Here is a 27316-nt window from a genome sequence, read left to right as displayed (position 1 = left end):
AGTGAGGAGCCAAGGGACGAGGCTGGACGGCTCTCTTGGGGGCGGGACTGAAGCTGGTGGAGGAGCAGGAAGGGCAGGGCTGCCCATGACCTCCCCCCAGTGCCCCCCCAGCTCAGAGTCCCGCTGCCTGCGCTGTCGCAGGGACACAGGGCAAACACAGGCGCTCTTCACACATGACCGACAGGCACTGCTCCCCGACTCCCCAGCACAGGCCCGGCTGAGCAGCGCGACAGAACGGATGTCTGGATGGAACAGGGAAAGGGACAGAAAGAGGAGGAAAAGGGACTGAAAAAGGAAAGAACTAGGAAAGGAATAAGCGGGGGAAGGAGTTGAAAGGAGAGAGAGGAGGTCAGAAGAGGAGAAGGAGCAGGAGAGGGAGGGCGGGGGAGCTGGCGGGCGGACGCCCTGCCCTACAGCAGGGACGCGCTGGGCCTGGAGGACCGGCACCTCCTCTGGCTCCGGGCAGGGCAGGCAGGTGGGTCCCCAGGACCGGCCCCTGCCCAGCCAGGCCTCTGGTGCAGCTGGAGGAGCAGCAAGGCGCCCACCCAGGGCTGAGGAGAGGCTGAGGGCGTGGCGCCAGGGGGGTTGGCCCCCGAGCCCCACTTGCTAGCTGCTTCCTTGAGGCGGCACTGGCCAGGCTGGGTGCCCATGGCACAGGTGGGGGGGGGGGCTCCTCCCGGTGTGCCCCCCGGCGGCCGAGGCCCGAGTGTCCAGGCTGATACTTACATTACCGCCTCCAGGGACATGCTTAATATTGTCCTTGGAACCACACTTGGACTGAACATGGCTGTAGTTCAATTTTTTGGAGACTATCTGGACCTGGAGTGTTAGAGACAGAGAAACAACACAGGGAGAGGGCTGGTTACTGACACAGGGCGGCAGGGAGTCCACACGCAGTCACATGGCCAACAGAGAGTGGGTTACAACTCCGCCCCCACGGGCGGCAGAACAGCTGTGGAAGCAGAGCCTGGAGGAGCAGGAAAAGGGGGAGGACGGACAGTCGACACTAGGACAGAGCGATGTCTGGTGAAGTGCGACCTGGCGCTACCACTGCTCGTGGGGGCTGGGCTGTGGTTCCCTGCACACGGCCGCCCCTCCTGCTCCCTCCCTGAGGTCTGGGGGGCATGTCCTGGGGCTCATCTGGGCCAGTCCCTCCCCAGGGAGAAGCACTGGGCAGTGGGCTCCGGGGCACGGATCTGAGACACCAGGGGGCGCGCGGCCCGCAGCCCAGCGGCTGACCCTGGAATGCAGCCACCCGATCCTGCAGCCTTCTCAAGGAGCAGCTGCCAGCTCCCTCCCTTCCTCCCTCCCTCCTTGCTTCCTTTCCCTTCCCTTCCCTTCGGAGCCCTTTGCAAATGATGCAGCTGCCGATGGAGTAGAGAAATCACGCTGACAAACACTAACCCAAATACCTCGCCATTTCTTGCTTCTTTACAAACATTTCCCAATAAACCCTGGTCTGCACCCGGGGCCCCAGGAGCCACCCAGGAGCCGGGTGCAGCCTTCCTCTCGCCTGATGCGCAGAGCCCTTGGGCTGAGGCTGCCCTGGTTCCTAGAGGCTGGAGCCCTCGGCCAGAGGCCACCCGTCCACAGCAGGAGGGGGAGGAGGAGGCGGAGGAGGAGAGGGAAAGAACCTGCAGGGCCAGCTGGCCTCTGCCCTCCAGCTGGTGCGCCACCGTGCTGGGTGGGCTTCCACTGTAACGAGCACCCTAACTTTCTGCTAAGACGTGACTTGGGGAGCCAGGACAAACCAAGCCATCCCCACACCCAGCAGTGTTATGAGAGGGGCCTTCTAGTTCAGCTTAAAGCACAGGGTCTCGGGGATTCCAGGTGCCAGAAGATACCAGTGCCATGTCTCACTGCGGAAGAACCCGGTGCTGAGTATGTGCGCGCGGGTAACAGCTGGACGTCAGGCCAAGGTCAGTGTGAAGGAAGTGGTTGAAAGTTGTAGATCCAGCTGAATAAATAGTCCCCAAAGCACTAATGAGTCCCAAGTGTTAACTCTCAGGGTTGATAAAAACTGTTTCTGATGCGAAACACGAAGGAGGCACAGGGAGAGGACGGAGCTGGTGGAGGGACAGGAGAGGCAGCAGGAGGGCGTGGCTGCGCGCTGACCGGCAAGAGGCAGGTCCCGGGACACTCACTTTCCCCGCAGGTGCCCTCTGTGCACTCACACCCGGCCCAGCAGGCTTAGTGGCCGCGGGAGGGGCAGGTTTTCGAGCTGCAGCTGCTGCCTCTGTTCTTTCCTCTACTTTGGCCTAGACGGGGATAAAGGAAGGGCAATTTCAAAACAAGAGGACAAGAGCCCAAATGCCAAGAGGGAAAGAAGGCTGGGACTCGAATCCAGGCCAGGGAGAAGCAGGTCCCCTTGCTCCTGGGAAAAAACACCCATTTCCCAGGTAGACCAGCCAGAGGGAGGAGCTGCAGATTAAAGCTGGAGCCACGAGCAGAGCAGCCAGCATCACGGAGACCGGCAGGCGGAGGCTCGGTGAGCTGCTCTGCTCTGAGCGTGGCCGAGGCTATGGCTTTCCAACCACAATGTCCTCCCACCCAAACGTTCTCTGCCCCACGCACGCGCCTGTGGTCACAGCGAGCCACTACCGGAGACGTGCGCGTCACGCCCTGCAGGTGTGTGGGAGAGAAAAAACGAACCGCCTCAGCGCCCCCCACGACGCTGCGCGGAGAGCCTAAGGGTGTGCAGGACGGAGGCCTGGTGGGGCTGCCAGAGCCCGGCCGAGGCCCTCGCCCCAGGCCAATCCTCTGCGGGAGGCTCTTCCCGCGGCAGCAGGTTCTGCCTCACTTCGGACCCGCCTCAATTTTCTAACAGCTCGGGACTGAAGCCAGGTCAGTGTCCTGCCCTCAGTGGTGGTGGCGGAGAAGGGCTGGAGGTGATGGAGGTGACAAGGCCGCACTCAGGGACCGGGTAGTGGACTCCTGCCACCACCTTTTTCACACACCAAGTCGCCCTGGTTGCTAACAGTTAACAAGTAAGGCCAGGACGGACGCAAACGGAAAGGCCCGCGGGCCTGCTCCATCACTCCACTCCACAGCAGTTCCTTCGTGGGGCAGCCACGGCCACCAGGGCCCCCACCCTCCACAGACACTCCTGCTGCTCACAGGGCAGGTGAGACCCACGACAAACCAGTCGCGTCCCGTCTTTCCCCTGCAGTCCCAGAGTCTCCTCTGCTCATGTTGTAAAGTAGAACCTTTTGTCTCCAAACGAAACTCTAAGTCTAAACCCACACACAGAACAGGAGCCCCTGATTCCAATCAGGGCGCAGCACTCGGCCCACCCCTCCCAGCTCCAAGCCCAGGCCCTGCCGGCCGCTCCCTGGTGCCCGGGCTGCGGTGAGGACATGCGTGGGGACCGGCGCGGGATGTGGCGGGCCGGCAGCCGGGCCAGCCTGTGGAGGACCCGCGTCCCGGGACCCACCCGGCCTCCTCCAGGCTGGTGCCTGATGTTCTCCGTGGAGCCGACCTTGGCGCGGACGTTCTTCAGGTCAGGCGTGGAAGCGCCGGTCGCCGGGCGGCTCAGTCTGGGGGCCAAGGAGCTGGGCCTGGCCGACGTGGGCTTCTTGTCCACGGCAAGAGTCCCAGAGGCCCGGGGAGACACGGGGGTGGGCTTGACGCGACTGGGAGCCGCACCGGCTGGCGAGCCCGGCGCGGGGCCAGCGGCGGTCTTCCTCGCGGTACTGCTGGAGGTGCTCTTTGCGCGACTCAAGTCGGCTGTGAAGGTAGGAGGGAGACCAGGGTTCAGGGGAGCGCCCACAGGAGCCTTAGAGCCGCGGCAGACGTGGGGCTGAAGTTCGGGCCCCTGAGGGGCGGGGCCTTACCTGGTGCAGACTTCGTAACTGTCTTCTTGGCGTCTGCAGGCTTTCCCTCCGGCTTGGTGCCTGCACAGACACACACCTCTCAGTACAACTTTAATAAACGGGCCTACTGAATGGCTCGTCCAATCCTGAGGTTCAGTCAGTCATTCATTCAACAGTGACTGAACGTCTGCTGAGCCAGGGGCCGAGATGGCCTCTGGGGAGGGCCGTGTATAGGCAACCAGGTGAAGCCACGCCCGCTGCAGGGCACAAGGGCCGGCATCTGGTCTCCTTCTTTCCTGGTCTTGACAACGCCTTCCACGCGCCTTAGAAACAGGCGACAGCATGCGCCTAATGGAGCGGAATGGCCCAATTCTTGCCATGGAGGCTGCACTGTGCTGGCGCCATGGAGACTCCGGGAAGGAACAGTGAAGTCTCCCGATAGTCCAGGACAGTCCTCTCCACTCACGGCTTTCCCCAGGGTGCCTGCCTGCGACCCTCCCATGGAGACCAAGGCTGCCACTTGCCAACACACCCGTCAGGCCTGACAGACCTGCACAGCTCACGTGGCGCTGGCCGAGCTATGGCTGGGGCCCAGTCACATCCCCACTCTCCGCCCCACGGGTCTCGCAGGGAGAGGGGGACCATACTCACCAGCAGGCCTCCTGGGCAGGGGCGTGGGGGCGCTCCTGCTGCTCGGCCCAGTCGAGGCAACAGCGGCGGCCGCGGGGGCCTTCGGGGCGGCCTGGGTGCTCCTGGAGCCGGGCCTGGGGGCCGGGGCAGAGGCTGGCTTGGACGGCGTGGCCTTCTTCTCGGGAACCTTTGTCTCTGCAACAGGCTGACGGCGGGAAAGTGGGAGCAAGAGCTGCACGTCAGCAACAGCCCCAGCAAGTCCTGCCAAAGGGGGCTCCACAGGTGCACAACCAGCACACAGGGCCTGTGGGCCTGGCAGCTACTGACCGGAAACACGTCTGGTGCCAGGACCCCAGTCCTCCAGGGAACGGACACACTGGCCCTTAGGGTGCTGGGTGATGGGGTCAAGGAACAGTGAGCGCACGACCTCCAGACACCCTGACCTGCTGAGAGTGAATGGCCCTGAGAGTACCCCTCACACACGTGCCTCAGGCTCGACCGCATTAAGTGTTGATGTAGTGAGTGGATTAAATGCTTGGCCAACGATGAACAAATACATAAACAGAACAAACATTTTAAATGATGTCCAGTCCAAAAGGAGGGCCTATGTAATACTGCCAACAATAAACATGAAAAAAAAGATGTCCAGGCAAAGTCACATTCTTTTGGCTTAGATGTGCCTGGTGGGTGCTGAACAGGCCAGGGCTGCAGAGGGGAGAACACTGGCCCCGTCTGCCCCCAGCTCAGCGTGTTCTTGGGCAGATCCCCGAGCCCCTCTGGGCTCGGCTCCTGTCTGCACACAGGAGGCTGGGACAGAGGATCCCAGGGCAGCTCAGAGAAAGGGGAGGGCGGGACCAGCGGGCGGGCGTCTGGGCCCGAGGTGACCAGCGGGGGATGAGCAGCACAGGTGTCCCAGCTGGACTGAAGGCAGAGTGGTCTCAGTGCACAGGCGCCCGGTCGCTGTTCCCTGGAGCCTGGGCACGGTGTCACTAGCAAGGAAGTGAAGGAGCCAGTGCAGCCTGGCCCCCCAGGATCAGGGCGAGTGCGCTGTGCACCATGTCACCCAGGAGAGGAAGCCAAGCCACAGGCCGGTGGGCCCAGACCTGTAGCTCCGAGAGAAACTCCCTCTTTCCTCTAATTAGTAGGAATTGTTTTCTAAAAATCAAGAAAAGCAGTCAACTGGGTAAGTGAGGACCAGAGAGCTTCACTGCGGAAACCTTATCATCCCTCGTCTCTGAGAGGATTTCTTGGTTTCTTGGCCAGGATTCCAACCTGGATCACAATTCTGAGGTTCCACCAGTTTTCTTTACAAGATTAGACTCAGGCACTTAGACACCAGCATGGATGCTATTTCCCAGGATGACTCGAAAGGACATCAAGCTGATCTCCAGGCCCTTCTCACGTAACATGAGCTGTGGAGGCGGACAGACCCCCACCCCTCCTCCTAGAGCAGCGGTTCTCAACCTGGGGGTCGAACGACCTTTTCACAGGGGTCGCCTAAGACCATCAGAAAACACATATGTAATTACATATTGTTTTTGTGATTAATCACTAGGCTGTAATTATGTTCAATCTGTAACAATGAAAATACATCCTGCATATCAGATATTTACGTTATGATTCATAACAGCAGCAAAATTACAGTTATGAGGTAGCAACGGAAATAACTTTATGGTTGGGGGTCACCACAGCATGAGGAGCTGTATGAAAGGGTCAAGGCGAGAGGGAGGTTGAGAACCGCTGTCCGAGAGGAACTCTGTGAAGCGAATGCTGTTCCAAACTGACCGTTTTCTGGGTGACCGTGTGTGGGCGACCTGGGAAACGGAAAAGCCTCGCACGCAGCCCGGTGAGAGGTGGCCTAATGCCCGAAGCGAGACAGTCACCCCGGGCAGCGGGGCCTGCTAGGGCGAGTGGCAAGGACTTACCACAGGGAGAGGGTCAGTTGGCTTCCGCAGGGGGCGGAAAGGGAAGGACAAAGGGAACCGGCTGGGACTTTGACGCGGGAATTACAGCAAAAATGGAAATCTGACAGGAGGTGGGAAGGAGAGGGGAACCTGGTTACGAGTGTGTGAACAGGGAAGAGTCAGGGAAGCTGGGCGAGAGGAGGAGAAACCAAAGCCGATGGAACACGGCCTCCACAGGCAGGGAAAGGCACCGAGCACGAGGCCTTCAGGCGGGGGAGCTGCCGCAGGGCCCCGGTCCCACCGGCTGACCCCCCGTGGGGCGGCGGAAGCCTGCCCTGCGCAGAGCTCAGGCGACACTTACCTTGGGCCTGGCGTCCTTGGCAGGGGAGGCGGCTGGCCTGGCGGTGGTGGCCGCGGGGCGTTTGGGGGCGGCCGCGGGCCCGGAGCCCGAGGCGGGGCTCATGGGCTTTTTAGACGGCCCACCGCAGTTGGGGGGCGCTGGTTGCTTAGGGAGAGAAGTGGACTGTGTTTTGGCTTTCGATGCGGAAGTCTTTGCAGGATGAGTTGTGGCCAAAGGCTTTAAGTTGATTTGTTGGTGTTTTGTTTTTTTTTAAACAGGCCAACATCAAACACACAGACAAGAATAAAAACAAAATGTAAAAAAAAAGTATAAATTGCACAATTCAAAGCAAAATGATAAGCAATGAGGAGCTGCAACTGAAAATCAGCATTCCTTTTTTCTGAGTTCAGTAAAGAGCAGAAAGGCACCAGGACAGAGAAGACACTGGGCACTGTTTCTTAGTGACCTGCCACAAACTCCAGCAGCTGGACAGCTGCGATGTAAATTCCGTGGCAGCTTTCAACAATGAACTAACTCCTGCTGGCCGTGACAACTCTACGGAAAAGTACCAGCAGGGACTACGTTACCATTACCTGCACCTCGATGAGGCAACGTCAGCCTCCTGCTTAGGATCACACGAAAGTGTGCATTTTGAACTTTGCGATTGGTACCAATTAGTTTCTGAAGCTATGATTCACCTTAAAAATTTGTGTTCCCTTTCATGAATGCAGATTTTAGGATCTATTTCCTTTCTTTTTTTGGTTAAGCCTCACCCGAGGATATTTTTCCATTGATTTTTAGAGAGGGTGAAAGGGAGGTGAGAGAGAGAGAAATATCAACGTGAGAGAGACACATCAATTGGTTGCCTCCTGCACGCACCCTGACCAGGGCCGGGGTCGAGCCTGCAACCAAGGTATGCCCTTGACCGGAATCAAACCTGGGACCCTACAGCCTGTGGGCCGACTTTCTATCCTCTGAGGCAAACCGGCTGGGGCTGGACTATTTAAAAAGAGTTCTGCAATTCCTTTTGCTGTTGTTGAGAAGCAGAAACAGCCTCTACAAAACATTTCCACAGATACTCAGGACAATAGGGTCAAAGGCAGCGATATTCAGGTCTGGGTTAGGCCATTATGGTAGAATGGGAATATTACCATAATCTTACCATAATATAAGCATATCCAAATTTGAGAAAAGACTAACAACAACTCAGAAAAAAAGAAATTTCACTCACGATTCAAGCAATAATAGCTGAAGGTACCGTCAACAAAATGACAGCAGTCAAAGATAACCCACCATTCCGGCAACTACCTTGGCTTTCTTCTCGGGGCTTGGTGGGAGCTCCTTGTTTGGAGGGGCAGTGATGTCATTTCCGGTCACGCTGGCAGCAGCTGGCCCTTCTGGCTTGGCTGTTCCTGAGGGGAGGAAGTCATGTTGAACAAATGGTTCTCACACCCATTTCAAAAATACGAGCCTTCGCAGAGACAGACAACGAACTAGCCCTTCGCTCTGAAGAAAGCCCGCAGGGCTGTGCCGCTGAAATGTGGACAAGACTCCCACGTTCCCCCCCTGGTGACGGAGGAGCTCAGATTCCAGCGATCCGGCCAGCCTGTCCCTGTGGGGAGGCAACCTGAGTGGGATTCGCACAAATGATCAAGGGAAGGAAATGGCCCTCAAACTTGGCTCCCTTCCCTGGAGACAGAGAGGCACAGGGTTCTGTCGCCCAGCCACCAACTCCCAGAGCGCACAGGACAAGCCCTCGGCTCCTCGTGTATCTGCCGGAATAAAGGCTGCACAGACGGGCTGCGTGCCAGGAGATCACGCGTGTCCTCCTCTGACTTCCTCTCCCTGGGAAGCACTGTGCAGAGGATGTGAGCTGACCGCGATCTGATTCCGGCAGTGACCCAGATTCCCAACGAGGCAGGAGACCCGGGAAACCGGACCCGGCCAGAAACAGTCTCCGGCCCTGGGCTCTGCCCGCAGCCCCGCTGCACTGCGGCGGCTCCTCCAGACTTCAACAGGCCCCCCGAAAGCACCAGCAGGCCCCTGCATTTCGCCTGGGCACAGGGAACACCGTTCTAATTGACACAGAATTCAGAAGCCACAAAAGTAACTTCGACCACAGAAAATAAAAAACCTTCCATGAGGCCAAAATAACAAAAAGTCAAAAGGCAAGTGGTAAGTAGGGAAAAACACCATGTGAACTTCACCTCAAAGACCAAGAAATTATTGTCAACTCCTCCTATAAAGACCAACAACCCAGCAGAAAGATGGCCAAAGAATATGAACACAGTTTATAGAAATACAAATCACGTTTGAAAGTAAGAAACTATGTCCAGTCTTTAAGAAAAATGAAAATGAAAATTACCCAGATATGCTACTTTTACTAACACATTATCAAAAGTGCTGAGATGGGAAAGTGACTGTTGGGGACAGTTTGAGGACATGCCCGCTGGGACGTGTACGAGATGGAACTCATCTGCAGGGCATTCCCGCCGTATCTCTGAAAATGACAAGTGCAGACACATTCTAACCCAGAAATCTAACTTCTAAAAATGTGCATCTTAGCGATGCAGCCATACGCCTGCAAAATAGCAAACATCATGGTCTTTTGTTTGTTCATCCTCACCCAAGCATATTTTTCCATTGATTTTTAGAGAGAGAGGAAGGGAGGAGAGACCGAGGGAGAGAGAAACATTGATGTGAGAGAGACACATCGATTGATTACCTCCGACCAGGGCCAGGGGTAGAGCCAGCAACCGAGGTACATGCCCTGGACAGGAACTGAACCCAGAATCCTTCAGTCCACAGGCTAACGCTCTATCCACTGAGCCAAACCGGCCAGGGCCAACACTGTGGTCTTTTACCAGAGCACTGTTGTGAAAAGCAAAGGCCTGAAACAATCCAGACATACATTCATAAGAAACTGATTATATCAATGCAAACTCAGAATCTGAAAAAGCACCAAAAAACTCTTTTGTGACTGATATAGAACCATCTCTAAGTGAAAAAAAGGAAAGAAAGAAAAAAGCCAGGCACAGAACAGTATGCATAACATAAAACCATTCGTCTAGAGAAGAATGGGAGAAAATACATTTCTATTACAAATGCACTTGTATGTGATTTTTAAAATCTTTGGGCCCAGCCAGTGAGGCTCAGTGTCAACCTAGGAACCAGGTCACGGTTTGATTCCCGGTCAGGGCACATGCCTGGGTTGTGGGCTCGATCCCCGGTGTGGGGCCTGCAGGGAACAGCCAGTCAATGATTCTCTCTCATGGATGTTTCTCTCTCTCTCTCCCTCTCCCTTCCTCTCTGAAATCAATGACAATCTATCGAAGAAAGAACAACAGCGTCATGCCAGGTGGGCAGCAATGCCTTGCGCAGAGCTGGAGCCTTACCCCACGTGTCCCTTCTGCCCCAGCCCTGACCACTGAGCGTCCTCAGGGGCCCAGGATCGTCCGTGAACACACAGCCTCGCTGCCCGTGACATGAACGTGCAGCACCTCAACCTGCACAGTGAGCGTCACCCGACGCAAGACACGTGAGCCACGCACAGCACAAGGTGTCTCCCTCCCAGTCGGTGCTTCTTGCCACGACCCGCGTCCTTTGCAGCTGTTAGCGACCACTCGCTCTACATCCCCAGTAAAAAAAAGTGTGACACAGAATCATCAACTGCTCCACAGAACTGCTCCTCTGCTGGATCTTCCCATTACCGCCTGCTGATGAACCCAGGGTTCGTTCTCTCTCTCTCTCTCTCTCTCTCTCACACTCACACACACACACACACACACACACACACACACGTCTTATACATCACCCAGTGTTCCAGTCCAGGTGACCCCACCTCTGCTGCCTTTCCTGTCGTGATGCTGGTATTGCACCTGCTACTACTCTCTGAATTTAATGGTCATAACAGGATTTTTTTTTTTGCCTCCAGTCCATCTTCTGTCTTAATTTATTGCCACAGGCAATCACCAGTGTTTTAAACACAAGAGAACCCAGAGCATCCAAGGAGGCATTTGAAACCTGGGTTCCAAACCGCTTTCCAGATTCCCTCCCTCACGACTTCTGCCTGGGTGCTCAGCCCGCACCTTTCTCCAGGAGCCTCCAGGTGAAGTGACAGGTCTGAATGGCGAAGGCTGCTGAATAAGCCTGTGGCATCTGGCCAACAGCTATGTGGACCAGGCTGAGCCAATAAGATACATGTATGCGCTCTTTCTCTAAAAGAAAGAAAACTTCAATTAAGTAACCTTGGGTCCCTGAGACTTAAGGTAGCATAGAGCGGGACCCAGAACCCAACTAGGCCGACCCAATGTCCTGTACAGACCGAGTCACAAAGAAAGCAAGAAGTAAGAGATGGCAGTTTCTAGAAGTGAAAGGAATGGAGACATATGAGGGGAATCGCAGGTCCGGAGACACGTGGCTGCAGCTGGCTACTCTTCCAGTCGGACTCTCCCGGCCTGTCCTGAACGTTCCGTACACGCGAGCTCCTCTGAGTGTGCAGCATCCTTTGCCATCGAGTGGTTCTCAGGAGACTGCCCCACAGACACTCGCCCTTGCCCTTCTCGCTGAAGTGTGCTGTCTGGGCCGCACGCCTCGTCTGCCTGGAAGCTTTCCTCCCCATTGTCAGATCCTCGGGTCCAAGGCCACCTTTTCCAAACTGTCCACGATTTACAGCCCTCTCACCAGCACGCCCATTGACACTAGGCCACCAGCTGCTGGTGGGTAGGACACCACCAGCCCCTGGACAGTGCGGATGCTGGCACATGGCAGGCACGCTGACTGCATTTGTCTTCACACCGCACCTGGCAGGGGCAGCAAACATCTATCAGGTGAATGGATCCGTGGGGTGTGCCAGCCATTTAACATTTTCTATCAGCATGAACCTCAGTGAGCGTGAACTCGGATGAACTTGTTCTGAAACAAACAAAAACCTTCATGCATCACTACCGACAAGGCCTCTGGCACCAAACTGGGCACTTGGGGATCAGTGAAAAGAGACAGAACCCAGGCCACGAGAGATGTTTCTGCCACAAGCAGAAGCCAGCCCCGGGCAGGACACCTGCAGACTGGCCAGCCTGGAGTCAGACCCCATCGGGGACACAGGGCGCTCCTTGTCTGTCTCCGTTAGAAAGAAGCCACCTGTCAGTCTTAAAGGTCCCGCTCCAATAACCCCTCCCTAGAAAACAACACATCTGCTTTTAAGAGAAAAAGAGTAAAATCTTTCATTAAAAACGTCCTGAGATAAATATTAGAGAAAACAGTTCCTAGGAAAAGAGGCAATTTCTACGAACAAAACCCATTAAATCCCCACCAGCCAACACGCTTGTCAAGGCGCAAACTGGACTCGGGAAACAGCTTTCTCAGACCCCCAAGGAGACGGGGGTGGGGGGGCGGGGGGGGACGGCGCAGGAAGAAAGACACAGGAGGCAGCCCCGAGACAGCAGACTCAGCGCGTATTAAGCGAAGTCTCCTCTCTTTTCCCCCCACAATCCTCCCAACCCGCACACGGAAAGAGAGAACCAGAAGCAAGATGGTCAACCGTGAGGAATAGGAAAGGACATGAAACAGCAGCTTTAAAAGGCTCCTCTTCAGCTGGAACAGAAGTCAAACGGGAAGCAGCCCCCCCAGGCCGTGCTGCTTAGTGAGGAGGCCGCGCTGACAGCCCCGGGGCACCCCCGGCACAGGCAGGGCTCAGCCAGGAAGCCGGTCAGCGGTGACTGCGTGGCCGGACGGGGAGCTGAGCGGGGTGGGCGGCGAGGGGACAGGAGGCCGAGGAAGGCTCTATTGCTTATGCCCACCGCCCTCTAACCCCCCCCCCCCCCCCGCCCACCTCCTCAGCCCCCATGATCTGTGCTGCCAGCAGACACACAGGCTGGCCCAGCCCCATCACTGCTCACTCCTCGGACCTCCCCGTGGCAGGGAACTCGCTTCCCAGGCTGACAGGCTGCCTCACGCTCCTGCCGCCTGTCACTGGGTCCTTCCTCGCTGCCTGCTTGTTCCCACGGAGGAGGGTTTAGAAACATACCGTCACGTGGGGTCTCCTCACACAGGAGCGATGGGGCGCTCTGGGGAGCGGTGGCCTCGGTTTCCTCCTCTCCTGCCAGAGCCCCCCGTCCTGGCTGCTGCTCCCCTGCCTGGCAGACGTGGGGGCCTGAGTCCGTGCCGGCTCCACTAACACCTTCTGGCCCCCCGTCCCGGCTGCTCAGTTCAGGAATCCGCTCCAGCTCCCGCTGGACACACAGCCCCGCGGCGCCCAGCTCCTTCCTCCCCGCGCTGCGGCTCCAGTGGGTCAAGTGGGCCGACTCTTCCTCCCTCGTGGCCGCTGCTTCCGCGCAGAGAGGAGGCGGGGGCTCCTCGGTGGGCAGGCCGGGCAGCTCCCCAGAGTTCCGTCTGCAGCCAGCTGTCTGCTCCTCGGCCACCGTCATGGAGCGCCTGACGGCAGGAGCCCCCCGTGTCCTGGGCGGGGGAACGGGCTCTTCTCGGGCAGGGAGCTCGGGGTACCTGTCTGCGAGGCTGGCAGCTGGGGGCACGGCGAGGTGGGCGCACTCAGACAGGGCCCGGCTCACGGCCTTCTTCTGCTGGGCTCGGGGGAACAGAGCGCCCTCCTCAGGAGAACGCCGCCGCTCCAGCTCCTTGTCCTCACGGTCCCGGGCCTGAGCGCGGGCACTCGAGCATGCCTGGGGGGCCCCCACCAGAGTGCCGGGCGGCGGGACAGTGGGTGGGTGCTCGGCAGTGGGGGCTGGGTGGGCCATGGCCACCGGTACTGCGGACCCACGTTCCAGCTGCTCCGAGGTCTCACTGCCCCCGCCCGCCCCCCGACGGCCAGGAGCGATGCCATTCTCCTTTCCCAGAGCTGCTGCCCTGGAGCCCGGCCAGCCTGCTGCCGCTGGGTGAGCGCTGGGGTTCCAAACACTGCTTTCCGGCTCCCTGCCAGCGGGGTCCGCAGCCCCAGGGAGATCCAGGTCTGGCTGGCGCTTGGTCTCTGGCCCATCCTTCCCGGCCACCAGCTCCTGAACTGTGGAGGCTTTGTTTCTGTCCGGCCCCTCCCTGGGCTCCAGCTGGAACCCGGCTGCCTTCTGGTGACCCGGGCTCCCCTCCGAGGCACAGCAGGAGCCTGACACCACGTACCTGCGGCCACAGTGGCCCGAGCTCGCTGGATGCTCCCTGCCCTGCGCGTCAGTGCCCAGCTCTTTGTCTAGCTTCCCCTCAAAGAAGCAGAGCTGCGTCGGCTGCAGGAAGCTGGCATTGTTCACAAGCCCGTCTTGCAGCTGCCCATCCATGCTGACATGGAGCCCGATTTCATTCAGTTTGCCCTCTGTCCTCTGCCACTCAAACCCAGCTTGGCTGATTTCTTTGGAGGCGTCCATCCGGCCCCCTGCAGGCTGGCCCCCACCGAGCTGGCTGTCCGAGGCCCAGTGCAGCGCGGTCTCTCCCACAGCCTCCCCCGCTACTGGTGCTCTGACACCGCCTGATCGCACGATCCACGGAGCTGGCAGTGACATCACAGCAAGTCCCCAGCATTCGTGACAAAATCCACCTCCCCCCCTGCTCCTCTCAACTCAAGTGGCTGGGCGCTGAATCAACTTACAAATTTTAAAGGAAGGAGGAAGATGAATGAGAGAGAGAGAAAGGAAGAGATGTGCTACTTCTCATGTTCACATGCCAGGGTAAAATTAAAAATGTAATTTCCTGCAAACCAGCACTCCGTTTAGCTCTGCAATTGGGAGCATGGCGTGGAGCCAGCGTGGGTGCTGAGGGAGTCGTTACTCCGCTTTCACTGATACGGATCTGCGTGTACCACACACTCACTTATCTGACACTTCACCCACTCAGAAAACTGTTTTAAAAATAAGCCAGACTCAGTTGCCAATCCCCAGCCATTACCCTTAAAGAACAATGATTCCAGAAAATCGCTCAAAATTTCACTTAATCCCCCGAATGTCATATGAAAATTGGAGGCACTCATTTCTCAGAGGAAGAGGGGGTTTGTTGTTGTCATAGCAACCTACCAAGCTCACTTGAGAACAGATTGGAATGGAGTCCCCAGAGCCCATGAGAGCTTCCTGGAGCTCTGCAAGTGGCAGCTCAATCCAGGGTCCGCGGGAAGACCACAGCCATCTCAGAGCTTTGGGGACAGGTACCCGGTTACAAGACGCTCATGTGACAACAGACCCCTCACATGCTCACTCCTGCCCCTGCTCCCCTGGGCTTCTGGGACAGGTGGTCTCCATCCTCAGCACCAGCCTGTCCCTCCAGCCCACAGGCACTCCGTTGCCACGTGAACACAGTGGGGCAGCTCAGCCTCCTCGGACCTCCGAAGGTAGGAACCCTGGCCATCTGCGGCTTGGGGTTTGCCCGCCCATCAGAGCCCAGTGCCCTCTTTAATGCAGCATGGTCCTTTGCTGCCCTGGCCTTTGAGCTTATAAATTGTACATTCAGGATGGAGGGATCCACAAAAGACAATTCTCAGCGGGGAGGGGGTTACACTTAAAGAGAGGGCAGAGCATAATCTACCTTGAACAAAAGTGATCTTTGTTGCCTTGCCTATGAGTCACACCATCTTGTACTAAAATAGGAACTACGAAATATTCATCAAGAATACATTAGATGGCTCTAGCTGGTTTGGCTCAGTGGATAGAGCGTCGGCCTGCGGACTGGAGGGTCCCGGGTTTGATCCCAGTCAGGGCACATGCTTGGGTTGTGGGCTCAATCCCCAGTAGGGGGCATGCAGAAGGCAGCCGATCAATGGTTCTCTCTCATCATTGATGTTTCTATCTCTCTCTCCCTCTCCCTTCCTCTCTGAAATCAGTAATATATATATATGTGTGTGTGTGTGTGTATACATATATATATATATATATATATATATATATATATATATGAATACACTAGGTGTCTTTTCCCAAGATGAGAAAACGTTAGCTTGATTTTTAAAAAGCCATCTGCAATCAGCTGCAATGATTTCATGAAGTTTTTAGCAGCGCTTTCAGAAAAACAAGGCCGGGTTGGATTACTCCTCGTGGGTCTTGACGATCCCCAAGGCCACCTCAGAGCGGTTCCCTCCCTGGGGCCTCTGTCCGAGCACCTACCTTCTCTGCTGCTCAGGCCACTCGCCACTTTACTCACGTCCCCAACAGTGCAGGGCCCCACCCAGCACGCCCTTCACAACGTCAGCACCCAGCACAGGGCTGTGGTCAGAGCGGCAGTGCTGCGACCGAGGAAAACATGAAACCCCGTCGAACCTGAGCCCCTCCACCCTCTCCTTCCTCCTGACCTCAGCCGTTCAGCAGCGAGACCTGTCAGCACAATCCAGGCTCCGGTCGCCGCTCTACACAGCACGCTCGCTCAGGCACGGGAAGCGCGGGCACCAGGGGATGAAGGCGGTGCCAGCAGCTCGGAGGCTCGTCATAATGGGAGACGAGGAGACCGGGGTGCAGACAGCCTCGGGGAGGGAGTCAGCAAAGCCCGATGGGCTCTCTTCTCTTTGTAAAGATCTACTTCCAGCTGAACCAGATTATGGACAATAAACGAGGAAAGGGACGACAGCTGGTGAGGAGGGCGCTGCTGCAATGCCGCCCAGACAGGCCAGAGGCAAAGCTTAGGAAAATCCCTTAGAGAAATCAGGTGTGCGCCCGAAACCCACCCGTCCCACTGGTCACTCCCCCAACACACACGCACATGTGTGCGCACACTCACTCACTCACTCAATTTACTGACACTTCCTAGCTCTGGTTTGGGGGGATGATTTGGCCTGGGGCCAGAAGACCATGTTTTGAGATCTCTGTGCCACGTAACAGCTCTGACTCTGAGCAGGGCATACAACTGCTCCTGGTCTCAGCTTCTTCCCCCACGAAGTGAGGGCGTCTGTGAGGCGCCTCGCAGGCTCACACTTCGAACGGCCACATCTCCGTCAAAAGGCTGCACCACATTCACACCACAGGTGTGCTGCACTGGCCACCCCACAGTGTGATTTTAACGTGGGCTCCAGAGCCCAGCTCCCCAATAAGCCTGCCCTCCCCTGCAAGGTGCCACCTGCTGGCAGAGGCTGGCCTGCGGGCGGAGCAGCCTGTCTGAAGACAATGGTGATCCGAGTTGGCTGCCATATTCCGAAGGGGCAGAGAGGAGCCCAGGCGAAGAAAAAGCCAGACCCAAACCCTCCCCACCAGGACCGAACAAGAAAATGCCCAGGCAACGCTGGAACTGCAACCCCTGCTACCTGCAGCCTCACCATCCTGCAGATGCTCTCCCCACTGAGCTGAACCGTAGGGCTTGTTTGAACTGCAGAGAATGAGGAAGGAAGGGTGACTTATCCCTTAGCAGTTCTCTGCCACTCTTCCATTCTCAAAAGCATTGGCATGTGTGCGAAGTAATGCCTGCACAGGGCTGCCTCCGAGCTCCCTGCAGGCTGCCTGAGTAAGCAGGTCCTCCTGCTTCACCGAGGAAAGTGCGAATGCAGGGGGGGGGGGTGTGCACACACAATACAACAGACAGATAATGCAGTACAGAGCTGTCCCCCAGGCCTATCTAACTATTCACCAACGTCACCCCAATAAATTCAATCAAACCCGAAAAAGAAAAGCGTGGACCCAGAGGCTGGTACAGAGGGGAGAGGCAGAGTGACTTAAAGTCTGACTCGACTGTTACTTTGGCAACACACACCAAGGAGGCGGCGAGGCGGCGAGGAGGAGGAGGAGGAGGAGGAGGAGGAGGAGGAGGAGGAGGAGGACGACGACGACGACGACGACGACGACGACGACGACGGGGGTCAGCAGCTCCCGGGACTGTTTCCTGGCCGTTTTCTTTCTCCTGAACTCCAGGGACCTTGGTTTCGCCTGTGACTTGTTTCCTGAGCCCATTTCTCCTACGCTCACTCCTTCCATCTCTACCTCTATGACTCCTAATAAACTTTGTCTTTTTTTTTTTTAAGTAGCTATTTTATTTTATTTTTTTAAAATATATTTTATTGATTTTTTACAGAGAGGAAGGGAGAGAGATAGAGAGTTAGAAACATCGATGAGAGAGAAACATCGATCAGCTGCCTCCTGCACATCTCCCACTGGGGATATGCCCGCAGCCCAGGTACATGCCCTTGACCGGAATCGAACCTGGGACCTTTCAGTCCGCAGGCCGACGCTCTATCCACTGAGCCAAACCGGTTTCGGCTCAACTTTGTCTTAAAAAACAAAAAAGGATGAAGGGTCTGTTCCTCTCCAAATGCGGCGAAAGCTCCCTGATGGCCAGCACAGAGGACCCAGCAGTCCGATGGCTCTCCAGCGCTCTAGTCCAGCTCAGAGCTGCAGACGTCATCGCGGCCACAGAGCACGGTCACACCTCCCAGCACCCCATGTGTCAGGCAGTGGGTGAGAGCTGCCGGCAGAGTTGCAAGGTTGAGCGCACCCGGGGAAAAGAAACGTGCTTATAAACCAGAAGACAGATTCTAGGCTCAGCTCCCACCAGCATTCCGCGCCTCTGGGTTTTACTCCTGCTCACTCACAACTCCCTTCAACGCCACCTCCTCTGTGAAGTCTCCTAGACTCTGACAGAAACACATTCCGAGGTGTTCTAAATGACATCACAGGCGGAGCAGTGAGCCAGTTCGTGGCTGCGGCCCACAATCCTGATGCAGGTCGGAGCTTTGCGTCCGCCTCCAGGCATGAGGGAGCCTTGTGCACTGCATGCCGCACGTGCAAGAACTGTCAGGACGACGACCTGCAACCAATCGGAGCCAGTAACCACTTTCTCCTTGAAGACTGCGCGCTGCCCAAGAGCTCCGCCCGCTTCGCCTTGCCACCCTCTATCTGTGGCCCATGGGAGTGCTTTCAAAGCAACGTTTCCCCAAACACAATGTACGGAAGTGCCTGTCAACCCCAGGACTGCGGCATGCTGCCTGCCCTGCCCTGCCCTGCCCCGCCCCGCCCCGCCCGCCCGCTGCAGCTGGCTTCGGCTTCGTGCCCCAGGGCCTGGTCCTTTATGGCTCACTAAATCCTTTCTGCCCTGGATGCTGGCTCCTTCCTGCTTTGGCAACACTTCACTTGCCCTGCCCTTTCCCGGGATTTGGAAGCTACAGCGTAACTGTATCCATGAGCCTCTCCTGGGAGCTTCTAAAGGGCGGGTCACACCTGTCCACTCTGCATTCGGCGTCCAGCACAGCGCCTGGCACACACTAAGCAGGTTCTTGGGCAGACGGGTAAACCCCTCTGCACTGGTGCTGAAGCACGTGCCCTCACCGTCCCATCACTCCCCTCGCCTAGGCAGGCGCTGATCTGAAATGTGCCTGGGGCTGACGATGTTTAGGCTCCATTCTGCAAGTCTGAGGAAAGTGCATGAATCCCCCCCATGCATCTGGTCGAAGGTGGTCTCCACGCTCTTCGTCAGACCACAGGACAGACATGCCACGCCTCGTGGGAGCTGGCTCCGCCGCAGGCCCATCTCAGCGGACGCACTGGCGGATGGGTCTGGTTTTGCCTTGTGCCCTGAGCTAGTCCTCGACGGGTCCAGGCTTTGGTCCCGATTTGCTCCACAACTGGCTGCCCTGCATTTCTTATCCGTTCCTCATGCAACAAAGCTACTTTCTAGACTGACCAAATGCTCCCTGCTACTGTCTCCAGGGGACCGTTTCTATCCGTCATCATTACAATACAAGTCAGTAATTCTACTGGTGACAATGCCTGTGGCACTCATCAAAGCTGGAGGCTGTACAATTGCTATCTCTCTACTTACCTGCAGAAGCACTTTAAAACCACATTCAATTACATTTTAGAAACATTTCTTAATACAAGAGAACCAAGAGAATCACGATTCTCCCTGATTAACTTTCAAAAGATGGAATGCAAACAGACGAATGAAAACAACTGGAGCTCGTAATCTGACTTATGTGACCCTTGACCCAGGTCATCCACATTGGGACCCACAGAAACGGAGGCCACACCAGTGGCCCACCCACAGCACAAACCTAAACTAAGTGATTTATGGAAACACCCTGTCGAGGGAACCTACCATACAGCCATCAGTCCTCCAGGTCAGTGCCAGCCAGGCTCACCTGCCCCAGAAAACAGGACCGCTCCCCTTCTAAGCAAGTACCTATCTCGGCAACAGCCCACGTCAGAAGCTGTTGCTTGTCACTGGTTTCCTGAACCCTCCAATGCTACTTGTCAGCCAGAGGGTGACAGGGTAACAGTGGGGGAAGAGAGGCGAGGGGAAGAACCCTGAGAGTGGAACAGCTGACATGTGCTGCACTCCTTTCAGACTAGATGTTCTTTCTCATTGAAATACAGTGAGGAGAACTGTTTAAGGGCGAAAACCATGTGAGATAGTGCTGAGCACATAGTAAGTTTCTCTTTAGTTGTGTATGTATATAGAATTCTCCGTAAGTTTCATTAATATTCAGCCAGGAAGATGAAAAAGCCAAAGAATGAGCGAGTCAGTGGGAGGAAGCGACAGCAAAGGAACCTCGCGAACGGCGTCCTGCTAAGGAAAGGGTTACCCAGCGGCACTTCTCCGGTCGTGGAAGTGGAGCAAGTTCTAAACTTACCAACCGTTTCTTCAGAGGCTGCACGTATTTTATTTATGTACAGGGGCCTTGAAACTGTTAGGATTTGGGATTTATACAGTTTCACACCAAGAGAATTTCCCTCATAAACTGACATTCCCGGCTGATGGAAGTCAGCTGATGGGCTCAAGAAACTACAGAAAAAGGAAGCAGCTGAGAGAAAGGAGGCCGGGTGCTGCCCCCCAGAGGGAAGGGCTGTGCACAGGCGCCCCTAGCTGTCCCGCCTGAGCACCGCGTGCCAGGGGCCCTGCACCCACCGCTCTCCTGGCTCCAGGGGGACTTCTGTGGAGCAACAGCACCCACGGGTCCCTCACGATCGCCCGTCAACATCACAAAACACACTGTCCCACAGGCAGCCCTTTCCCGACAAGCTGTGCTCAGCCTGGACGGGGCGCCTGGCGGGAGGCAGGCTTGCATTTCACTGTGTCCCCCCTTTGTACCATGTGAATGTACTACCTATTCAAAAGCGAGTACAAAAAGGGTTTAACTATTAAAATGTATAGATTACATTCACATTAGGGAAAAGGTATCCTAGAATTCAGAGAAGAAACAATAAATTTTGTCCAAAATCCATCACCCTCTCTGCAGCCCCTCTGCGAGGCCACTCCGCACGCGGGCTCTGAGCCTGGCCTGGCCGAGGCAGGCCCACAGCTGTACAGCCTCTGCTTCCTTCCAAACCAGACAAACTCTCTTTCCACATCTCTCGGAAGATACTGAACAGAAAGAGATGGCGCAGTTTCAGGAACTGTCCGTGCCCTCTGCATCCCTGCTGAGACGAAAGCAGCGACCTATAAACTAAATTAAAGCCCTGGACAGAACACTGGAAACCTGAACAGAAGCGGGAAGCTCCTGCATTCCACTTCCTTTTCTGCACCGGCAACAGGAGAGCTAACAGAAGATAAACACAGAGAAGGTGAGCAGATCTTACGCGAAGAGCCACCGCCAGCATCCTGCGCGCACACAGTGCTCCCCACTGGGAACAAACGCATGCACAGCGCACGCTTCGCCCAAACAAGCCCACAGCGTGCCCCCCACGCCTGGCGCAGTCCCCTCAAGCCCAGCTGGCTGCCAAGGCCAAGTGGCGCCTTCATCTCTGGAGTGAGCAGCTGCAGCGTGCACGGTGGGAGACAGTGACTGAGAAACAGCACCTGTGGGCTGTGAAAACCTTCAAAGGCCAGGAACCAATTTTTGGAGGTTAGGCTCAGGGAAGTCAGGGTTAGATGTATACTTGTTGAGGGTGTGTGTGTATGGGGGGCGGGGGGGGGCAGATAACATTTCTAAATCTTTAAGGGATCATCTTCCTTAATCTCATGTGAATTACTTGATTGATTAGAGCCAAAAATGACAAAATTATGAGGAATCCCACATGGGCAAGTTTCATAGATCTGCCCGTGGCTGTAGACTGTTTGATGGACACAGTCTAAGCCCAAAGCTCTACCCCACAGGCAACTGCAGGCCAGCAGCTGTAAGCAGCGGACCGTGAATGACGGGCTGCCTCACGAGGTCCCCCCCTGGTCTCTCCTACAAGCACAAGCGACGGCTGCGCCAGCAGGCGGCCCGTTTCCCTGAGAGAGAGAGAGAGAGAGAGAGAGAGAGAGAGAGAGAGAGAGAGAGAGAGACACCCGGGGGCTGGGGGGGGTGGTACAAGCAGGTTCACAGTTGCTACCACACAATAACTAGACAGTAACAATAATTAGTAAGTAATAGTATAAGAATAAACGGATGTAAAATGCTTTCTCCTCTTTACACAAAATGATTAAATGTGGCTGGAACTTTTACACATACAAGGCACACTTTAAACAAAAAATTAAGGATAGTGGATAATGACAGCCTTCTGCTAAGCAATTCATTGTTTGAAATTCACCTCCACCTAAAACTCAAGGTTCCTTGCTGGGTAAAAAGGCATGCAACGAAGTCACCATCTCCTCAAGCTGGGCACAAGACATGCCTGGGCTGCAGAAAACACATAATTAGAAGTTACACGTTTTTCATGCCAACAAATCACTGATTATTAACAAGGAGAATTAAAGTCTGGATGGAACCAAAGCACAAGCTCTGTGCCTCTGATGCGGACTCAAAGCCACAAGCACACACACAGCGCCTGGCAGGCTCCTACCGCTGGGCGTGGCGTGCTTGGGTCTCTCGCGCTCCTGGACTGCAGCAGACTTTGGCGGAAGTGGAGCAAGTCCTCGGGACTTGGTGGGTCTCATGTAGCCTTTCATTGGCTCTGCCACTCTTTTTTCTTCCTTCTTCCCTTCGCCCAAAGCCTTCGGTTCAGATTTTCCTGTCATTTTCTCAGGTGCCTCCGAGACCTTATCTTTGGGTTCTGGGAGCTGAAGCCCCTGGCAGGCAGTCACTACTAACTTCTCTACCGCACTCGAGGGGGCAGCGCCAAGCTGGCCATCGAAGAAATCCGACTGGAGTTCTGGTGCTGGCAAGGGAGCATCTGCTGATTCTGTGATTTTAGGAGCCAGGCTACTTCCTTCCCATTTATCCTTTTCACTTTTTGGAGTCGAAAGAGTCATCTCCATCTCCTTATTCAAACTAGTGGGACCCCTGGACTCTCTGCCTTCAGCATGTTGGTCCTCATAGCAAAGGGGCTTTTGTGGTCTGTCTCCCGGGAAGTCGGCAGTATGACCGGAAGCAGAACCCTCCCCAGCCTCTCCCTCTCTGTTCACTGGAGATGCTGGGACAGGACTCCCACCGGCTCGCACCCCGGGGCCTCCGCGCTCAGGCGGTGGGCTCTGGTCTGCTGTGGGCACTGCAGGACGGGGGCCCTTGGCTGGTTCTGTGATTTCCTCTGCTGGACGCTTAGATGCCCCCCTGGGCACTGACTCAGATTCTCCCCCCGCATGCCCTCCGTCTACCCCTGCTTTGTTCTCCATGGGATCAGCAAGCTGCTCTTTATGCTCAGGACAGCAGTCCCCAGGGCGCTGCCCTGTTTCTGTGGCTGCTGGGAGGGTCAGGGCACCTCCTCCTGGGCTTGCACAGGGCCTGGCAGCAGAGGCGGCCGTGGCTCTTTCCTGCTCTGGGACGCCATCTTTGCTGCAATGACCCACCACTGACCATCCGGAGATCTGGGCCAGAGCTGTCCCTTGCCTACTTTCTGCCAAGGTGCCTGTAAAGGCTTCACCTCCCTTTACTAATTGAGGACTAGGAGTGGGCAGTTTTTCACAGGCTGCTGAATGCAGAGCCTCTGGAGGGGCTGGCGTACTCATGGCCTCAGATGGTGTTTGGGGGCAGGTAAATGTAATGTTTCTGTTTTCATCCACATAGCCCACTCCTTCAATTCTGTGGTCTCCTGTGGCTTCCATGGGAACATGTCTTTCTGTCGCATCTGTCTTATTCTCCAAAATGTGCTTCTCAGAAAAGCTATTTTTCACCTTCTTGCTTTTCCCGTCATTTCTCCTTTTGCTAGGGCTGTCCCTCGCTGCAGTGGGCCCCTGGGCTGCCTCTGCCTTTCGCTCTGCAGGCGGGGCTGAAGGGACAAGTCCCGCCCCCTGGCTTTGGTCTTGGCAGCTCGCAGCTGTCACCTGGGTAGCTACTTCAGTAACAGCAGCATCCTTGGCTGTACTTGTTTTGTTCCCACCCAGAGCCCCGCGCTCAAAAGAATTACCCTCAAGATTTCTAGCCTTTCCGTCAACCACCTCCACTGTGGGTGTGCTGGACGTCTGTGAGAACAAAGGCGCGTGGCTGATGGGGAAAGGGGGTCCTAAGTCTTCGTTTTGATGGGGAGTGCCAGCGCCTCCATCCGTCCCTATGGAAGGTGGGCTGAGGACTTCTTCCTTGCTCTCCACCCTAGCAAGCTGTGCAGAGTAATTATTTTTAAACTTTTTATTTTTGCCTTCACTGCTTCTTTTTTTAGGCTTTTCAGAAACCCTGGGAGCTGCCTCGCGATCCATCCACGGACACTTTCCTTCTTTGCTCTGGTTACTGGCACCCAGATCTATGGCCACAGCTCCTCTGTCTGCTGTGGTGCTGGGAGTCTGAGTCATACCTGACCTAGTTTCCAAAGGAGTCAACATCTGCAAGGTGCTGGCCACACTGGGGCCAGTCTCCTTAGGCCCCCCCGCGAGCCCTGCCTCAGGGAGAGCCCTGACCCCCGGCTGCTGGGAAGAATCCAGCCTCGGCTCCTCCCTCCCACCCCCAGCAAGCGCTCCTTCTGCTTCAGGGGCTGGCGCACTTGGCCCCCGGGCAGCTCTGCCCTCTCCCTGGCTGTCAGGAAGGACTGGCAGCTCAGCCCTTGCTTTTGCCTTCCCAGAACTCGCTCTCACTTTCCCAGAACTCCCCCTTCCCTTCCTGCTCTTGCCATCACCTGCTGTTCTCTTAGGTGGTTCATTCCCGGGCCCGGGAACCTGAATCTCGCCCTGTGGCAGCTGCTCTGAAGCTAAGATGCTCATCTCTCGTCCTTGCGTGGGAAACACTTCCTCGTGAAGTTCCTTAGCACCCTCAGCTGCTTCGGAGAACTCTTCCTGTTTGTCAGTCGGCAGCGCGGGCACTGTCCTCCCGTCACTCCCTTCTTCCCGGCTGCTTTCTAGTGGATTATTTGCTGTCAAAGTGCGTGTCGGATTAGGCAGCTCTTTTGCTGCTGTGGGTTTTACAACTGGCCCCGGAGCCTCTTGGTCCGAGACAGGAAAGCAACCCTCCTGGGCTCTGACCTCCCAGGGAGCTTCTATTTTGTGTGCAGAAACTGCCGGCAGGGACCCCTCTGGTCTGAGAGGGGTCGCCAGGTGGGGAGCAGTCTGTGGTTCGCACCCACCCTGCTGCAGAGATTTCCTGTCTTGGCTCTGTGGTTCTGACTTGTTACCTTTGACCTCTGCCTCTCTGCTCAGCTTGAGCTGAGAATTCACTGCGGCTTTAGGAGGTTCTTCCCAAGGACAGGAAGGAACCCTGGGGCTTTCCGAGACCAAGCTCTCGGCGGCCGGTTTGGCTGTCCCAGTGTCAACTCCACCATCCTCTTCCGGGCTTTCCCTGGAGGCCGGTCCATGCTGTCTGCCCACAGTGGCAGGCTGGCTGGGGCAGACACCTGGTTTCTGTGGGTCAGCTGCCATGGGACGGCCGTCAGCCTCCCGTGCACTGTCGTCACCCCAGGGCCCCCCGCCCCGGGGTGGGGAGCACCGCTTTTGCTTTGGTCTCTTCTTTTTCTTCTTCAGCATCGCTGTGCTCTCTGCCTCCCAGGCCTCCCTGCCAGGCTCCCTCTGTGTCTCAGGGAAGGCAGCAGGAGTGGTTTTCCTTTGGCTCCCCGGCTCACCACAGGGAAACGAGCCCGAGACCCAGCCCGGCTCCGGCACGGAGCAGCCCAGCCCGGGATCGAGAGTCTTCCGTGAAGAGCCTCCCAGCAGCTCAGGAGGGACCCTGGCGGGCCGGGGCCGGGCGGCCCTGCGGTCCCTGGGTCTGCATACTTGTTTGGCTGGTGTGGGAAGGGTACCTGCAATACACGAAGATGGCCAAGATTCCAAACAGAAAACTCCTTGTTATTGTTTCTTAAAAAGTCCACTTATTGGCTCATTTAAGTAGTCTATTTTCGCCAACCCACATCATAATTCATTTAGGAAAAGTTTTTTTCCTGAAATATTTCTCACCCTTAACTGGGATTAGCAAATATTTAACAAAGATCATCATCTTAAATGTTTTTTTCAAACGTATTTACAAAGTATTTAAAACTGGAGAAAAGAAATTCAGAGGTTTCCTAACCCCTATAATAAGCATTTACTGCCTATGACTCTCATCTGATACCGGTATACATTTGTCATTATTCTTGTTAGGCACGTAATTCCTAGTTCTGCAATAAAATGGTAAACTCCTGTTTCTTTTTGGTGGCATTTGAATTTATAATTCTAAGAGTCTGTCACCAATATTATACAAATCCATTATCAAACTAACCAGATAAATTCTGGGAAACAGACCAGACTTATACTACTAAAAAAAGAAGAAGAAAAGGAAAAGGAAAAGATACTGAATTCGTATTTGGGCCAGAGAAATAATCTCATCGTTCCAGAACCAGAACCTCCTATTTTAAAAGACAGATGTGTTAGATTTCAATTTCTGTTCCTAAATGTCCTTCCCCAAAGTCAGAGAACGATACATAACGCCAAGCAGGACGATGAATGAAAACGACTGGGAGAAACACCTTGGAAGTGTTCCAGGAGTCACTGCTCCAGCCGCCCGCCTCCACGTCACGGCTGCAAGGACCTGAGTCCCAGAAAGGCCCATGAAGAGCGGCTCTCGGGCAGCTCTTGTCAGGTCTGACCCGTGAAATGCCTCCAGAGACTATTCAAATACTCACCCACCCAATTCCTCCAAATCTTACCCTTTATTAAATACCTCAGATCAATAATTGCTTCTCTTAAAAAAATTGCTAGGCTTTCGTACCCTACAGCATTTATAACATTTAACTTGGAAATTAATCAGTAGCTACTAGTATTTGGTGCCATCTCTTAAACTAATTCAATTACATAGATCTTTGGTTTCAGTGTCCATGCCTGGGGACTTCTCTTCCCATCAGGCTGTAATAAAACGATGGAAGGGCAAGGGCCCCGACTTAGCTACCTCTATGCTTCAGCATGGTGTATTTTGTGGATATTAAGAACTTGATAAATCTTTATTGATATGCGAGTCACTAAAACGACATCTTAAAAAAAACCTAAACTTGCCCTAGCTGGTTTGGCTCAGTGGATAGAGCATCGGCCTGGGGACTAAAGGGTCCCAGGTTCGATTCCGGTCAAGGGCATGTACCTGGGTTGCGGGCACATCCCCAATAGGGGGTGTGCAGGAGGCGGCTGACCCATGTCTCTCTCTCATCGATGTTTCTAACTCTCTATCCCTCTCCCTTCCTCTCTGTAAAAAAATCAATAAAATATATTAAAAAACAAACAAACAAAAACCCTAAACTTAATTGTGGTACTTCTTGGTGCTGGCTCTTCAGTGTGCAAAGCACAGGACTGTAAAGGAAATAAATCATAGTTCCTGCCCTCCAGGTCACATTCTAACCATCATGGGAAAGCAAGCAGAGACTCAAGATGATAAACTAGGCACGTCTCTGGCTCACAATAGAAAGTAACGGACTTGAAGTCAGGAAGCC

At 55.4% G+C, this 27316-nt stretch overlaps 1 protein-coding gene across 46 annotated transcripts in view; it reads right to left on the bottom strand.

Annotated features, from left to right (window-relative positions):
• MAP4 (microtubule associated protein 4) overlaps positions 1–27316 on the bottom strand; it is a 105995-nt gene that overhangs the window by 7671 nt on the left and 71008 nt on the right. For 16 of the 46 annotated variants that reach the window (XM_059664869.1, XM_059664875.1, XM_059664870.1 and 13 more), the window contains 8 exons: positions 22352–25663; positions 7980–8098; positions 6708–6923; positions 4464–4647; positions 3834–3893; positions 3434–3726; positions 2145–2258; positions 727–819 (listed from right to left, as the gene is read on the bottom strand). In XM_059664869.1, coding sequence (XP_059520852.1) covers positions 727–819; positions 2145–2258; positions 3434–3726; positions 3834–3893; positions 4464–4647; positions 6708–6923; positions 7980–8098; positions 22352–25663 — 4391 coding nt within the window. The remainder of the gene's footprint in view (positions 1–726; positions 820–2144; positions 2259–3433; positions 3727–3833; positions 3894–4463; positions 4648–6707; positions 6924–7979; positions 8099–22351; positions 25664–27316) is intronic. The other 30 variants (XM_059664898.1, XM_059664909.1, XM_059664895.1 and 27 more) reach the window with 21 other exon arrangements.

The sequence above is a fragment of the Myotis daubentonii genome, chromosome 14 (genome assembly GCF_963259705.1).
Source record: "Myotis daubentonii chromosome 14, mMyoDau2.1, whole genome shotgun sequence".
Lineage (NCBI taxonomy): Eukaryota > Metazoa > Chordata > Mammalia > Chiroptera > Vespertilionidae > Myotis > Myotis daubentonii.
The sequence above is the reverse complement of the archived record's forward strand: the minus strand, read 5'-3'. Positions and strand labels throughout refer to the sequence as shown.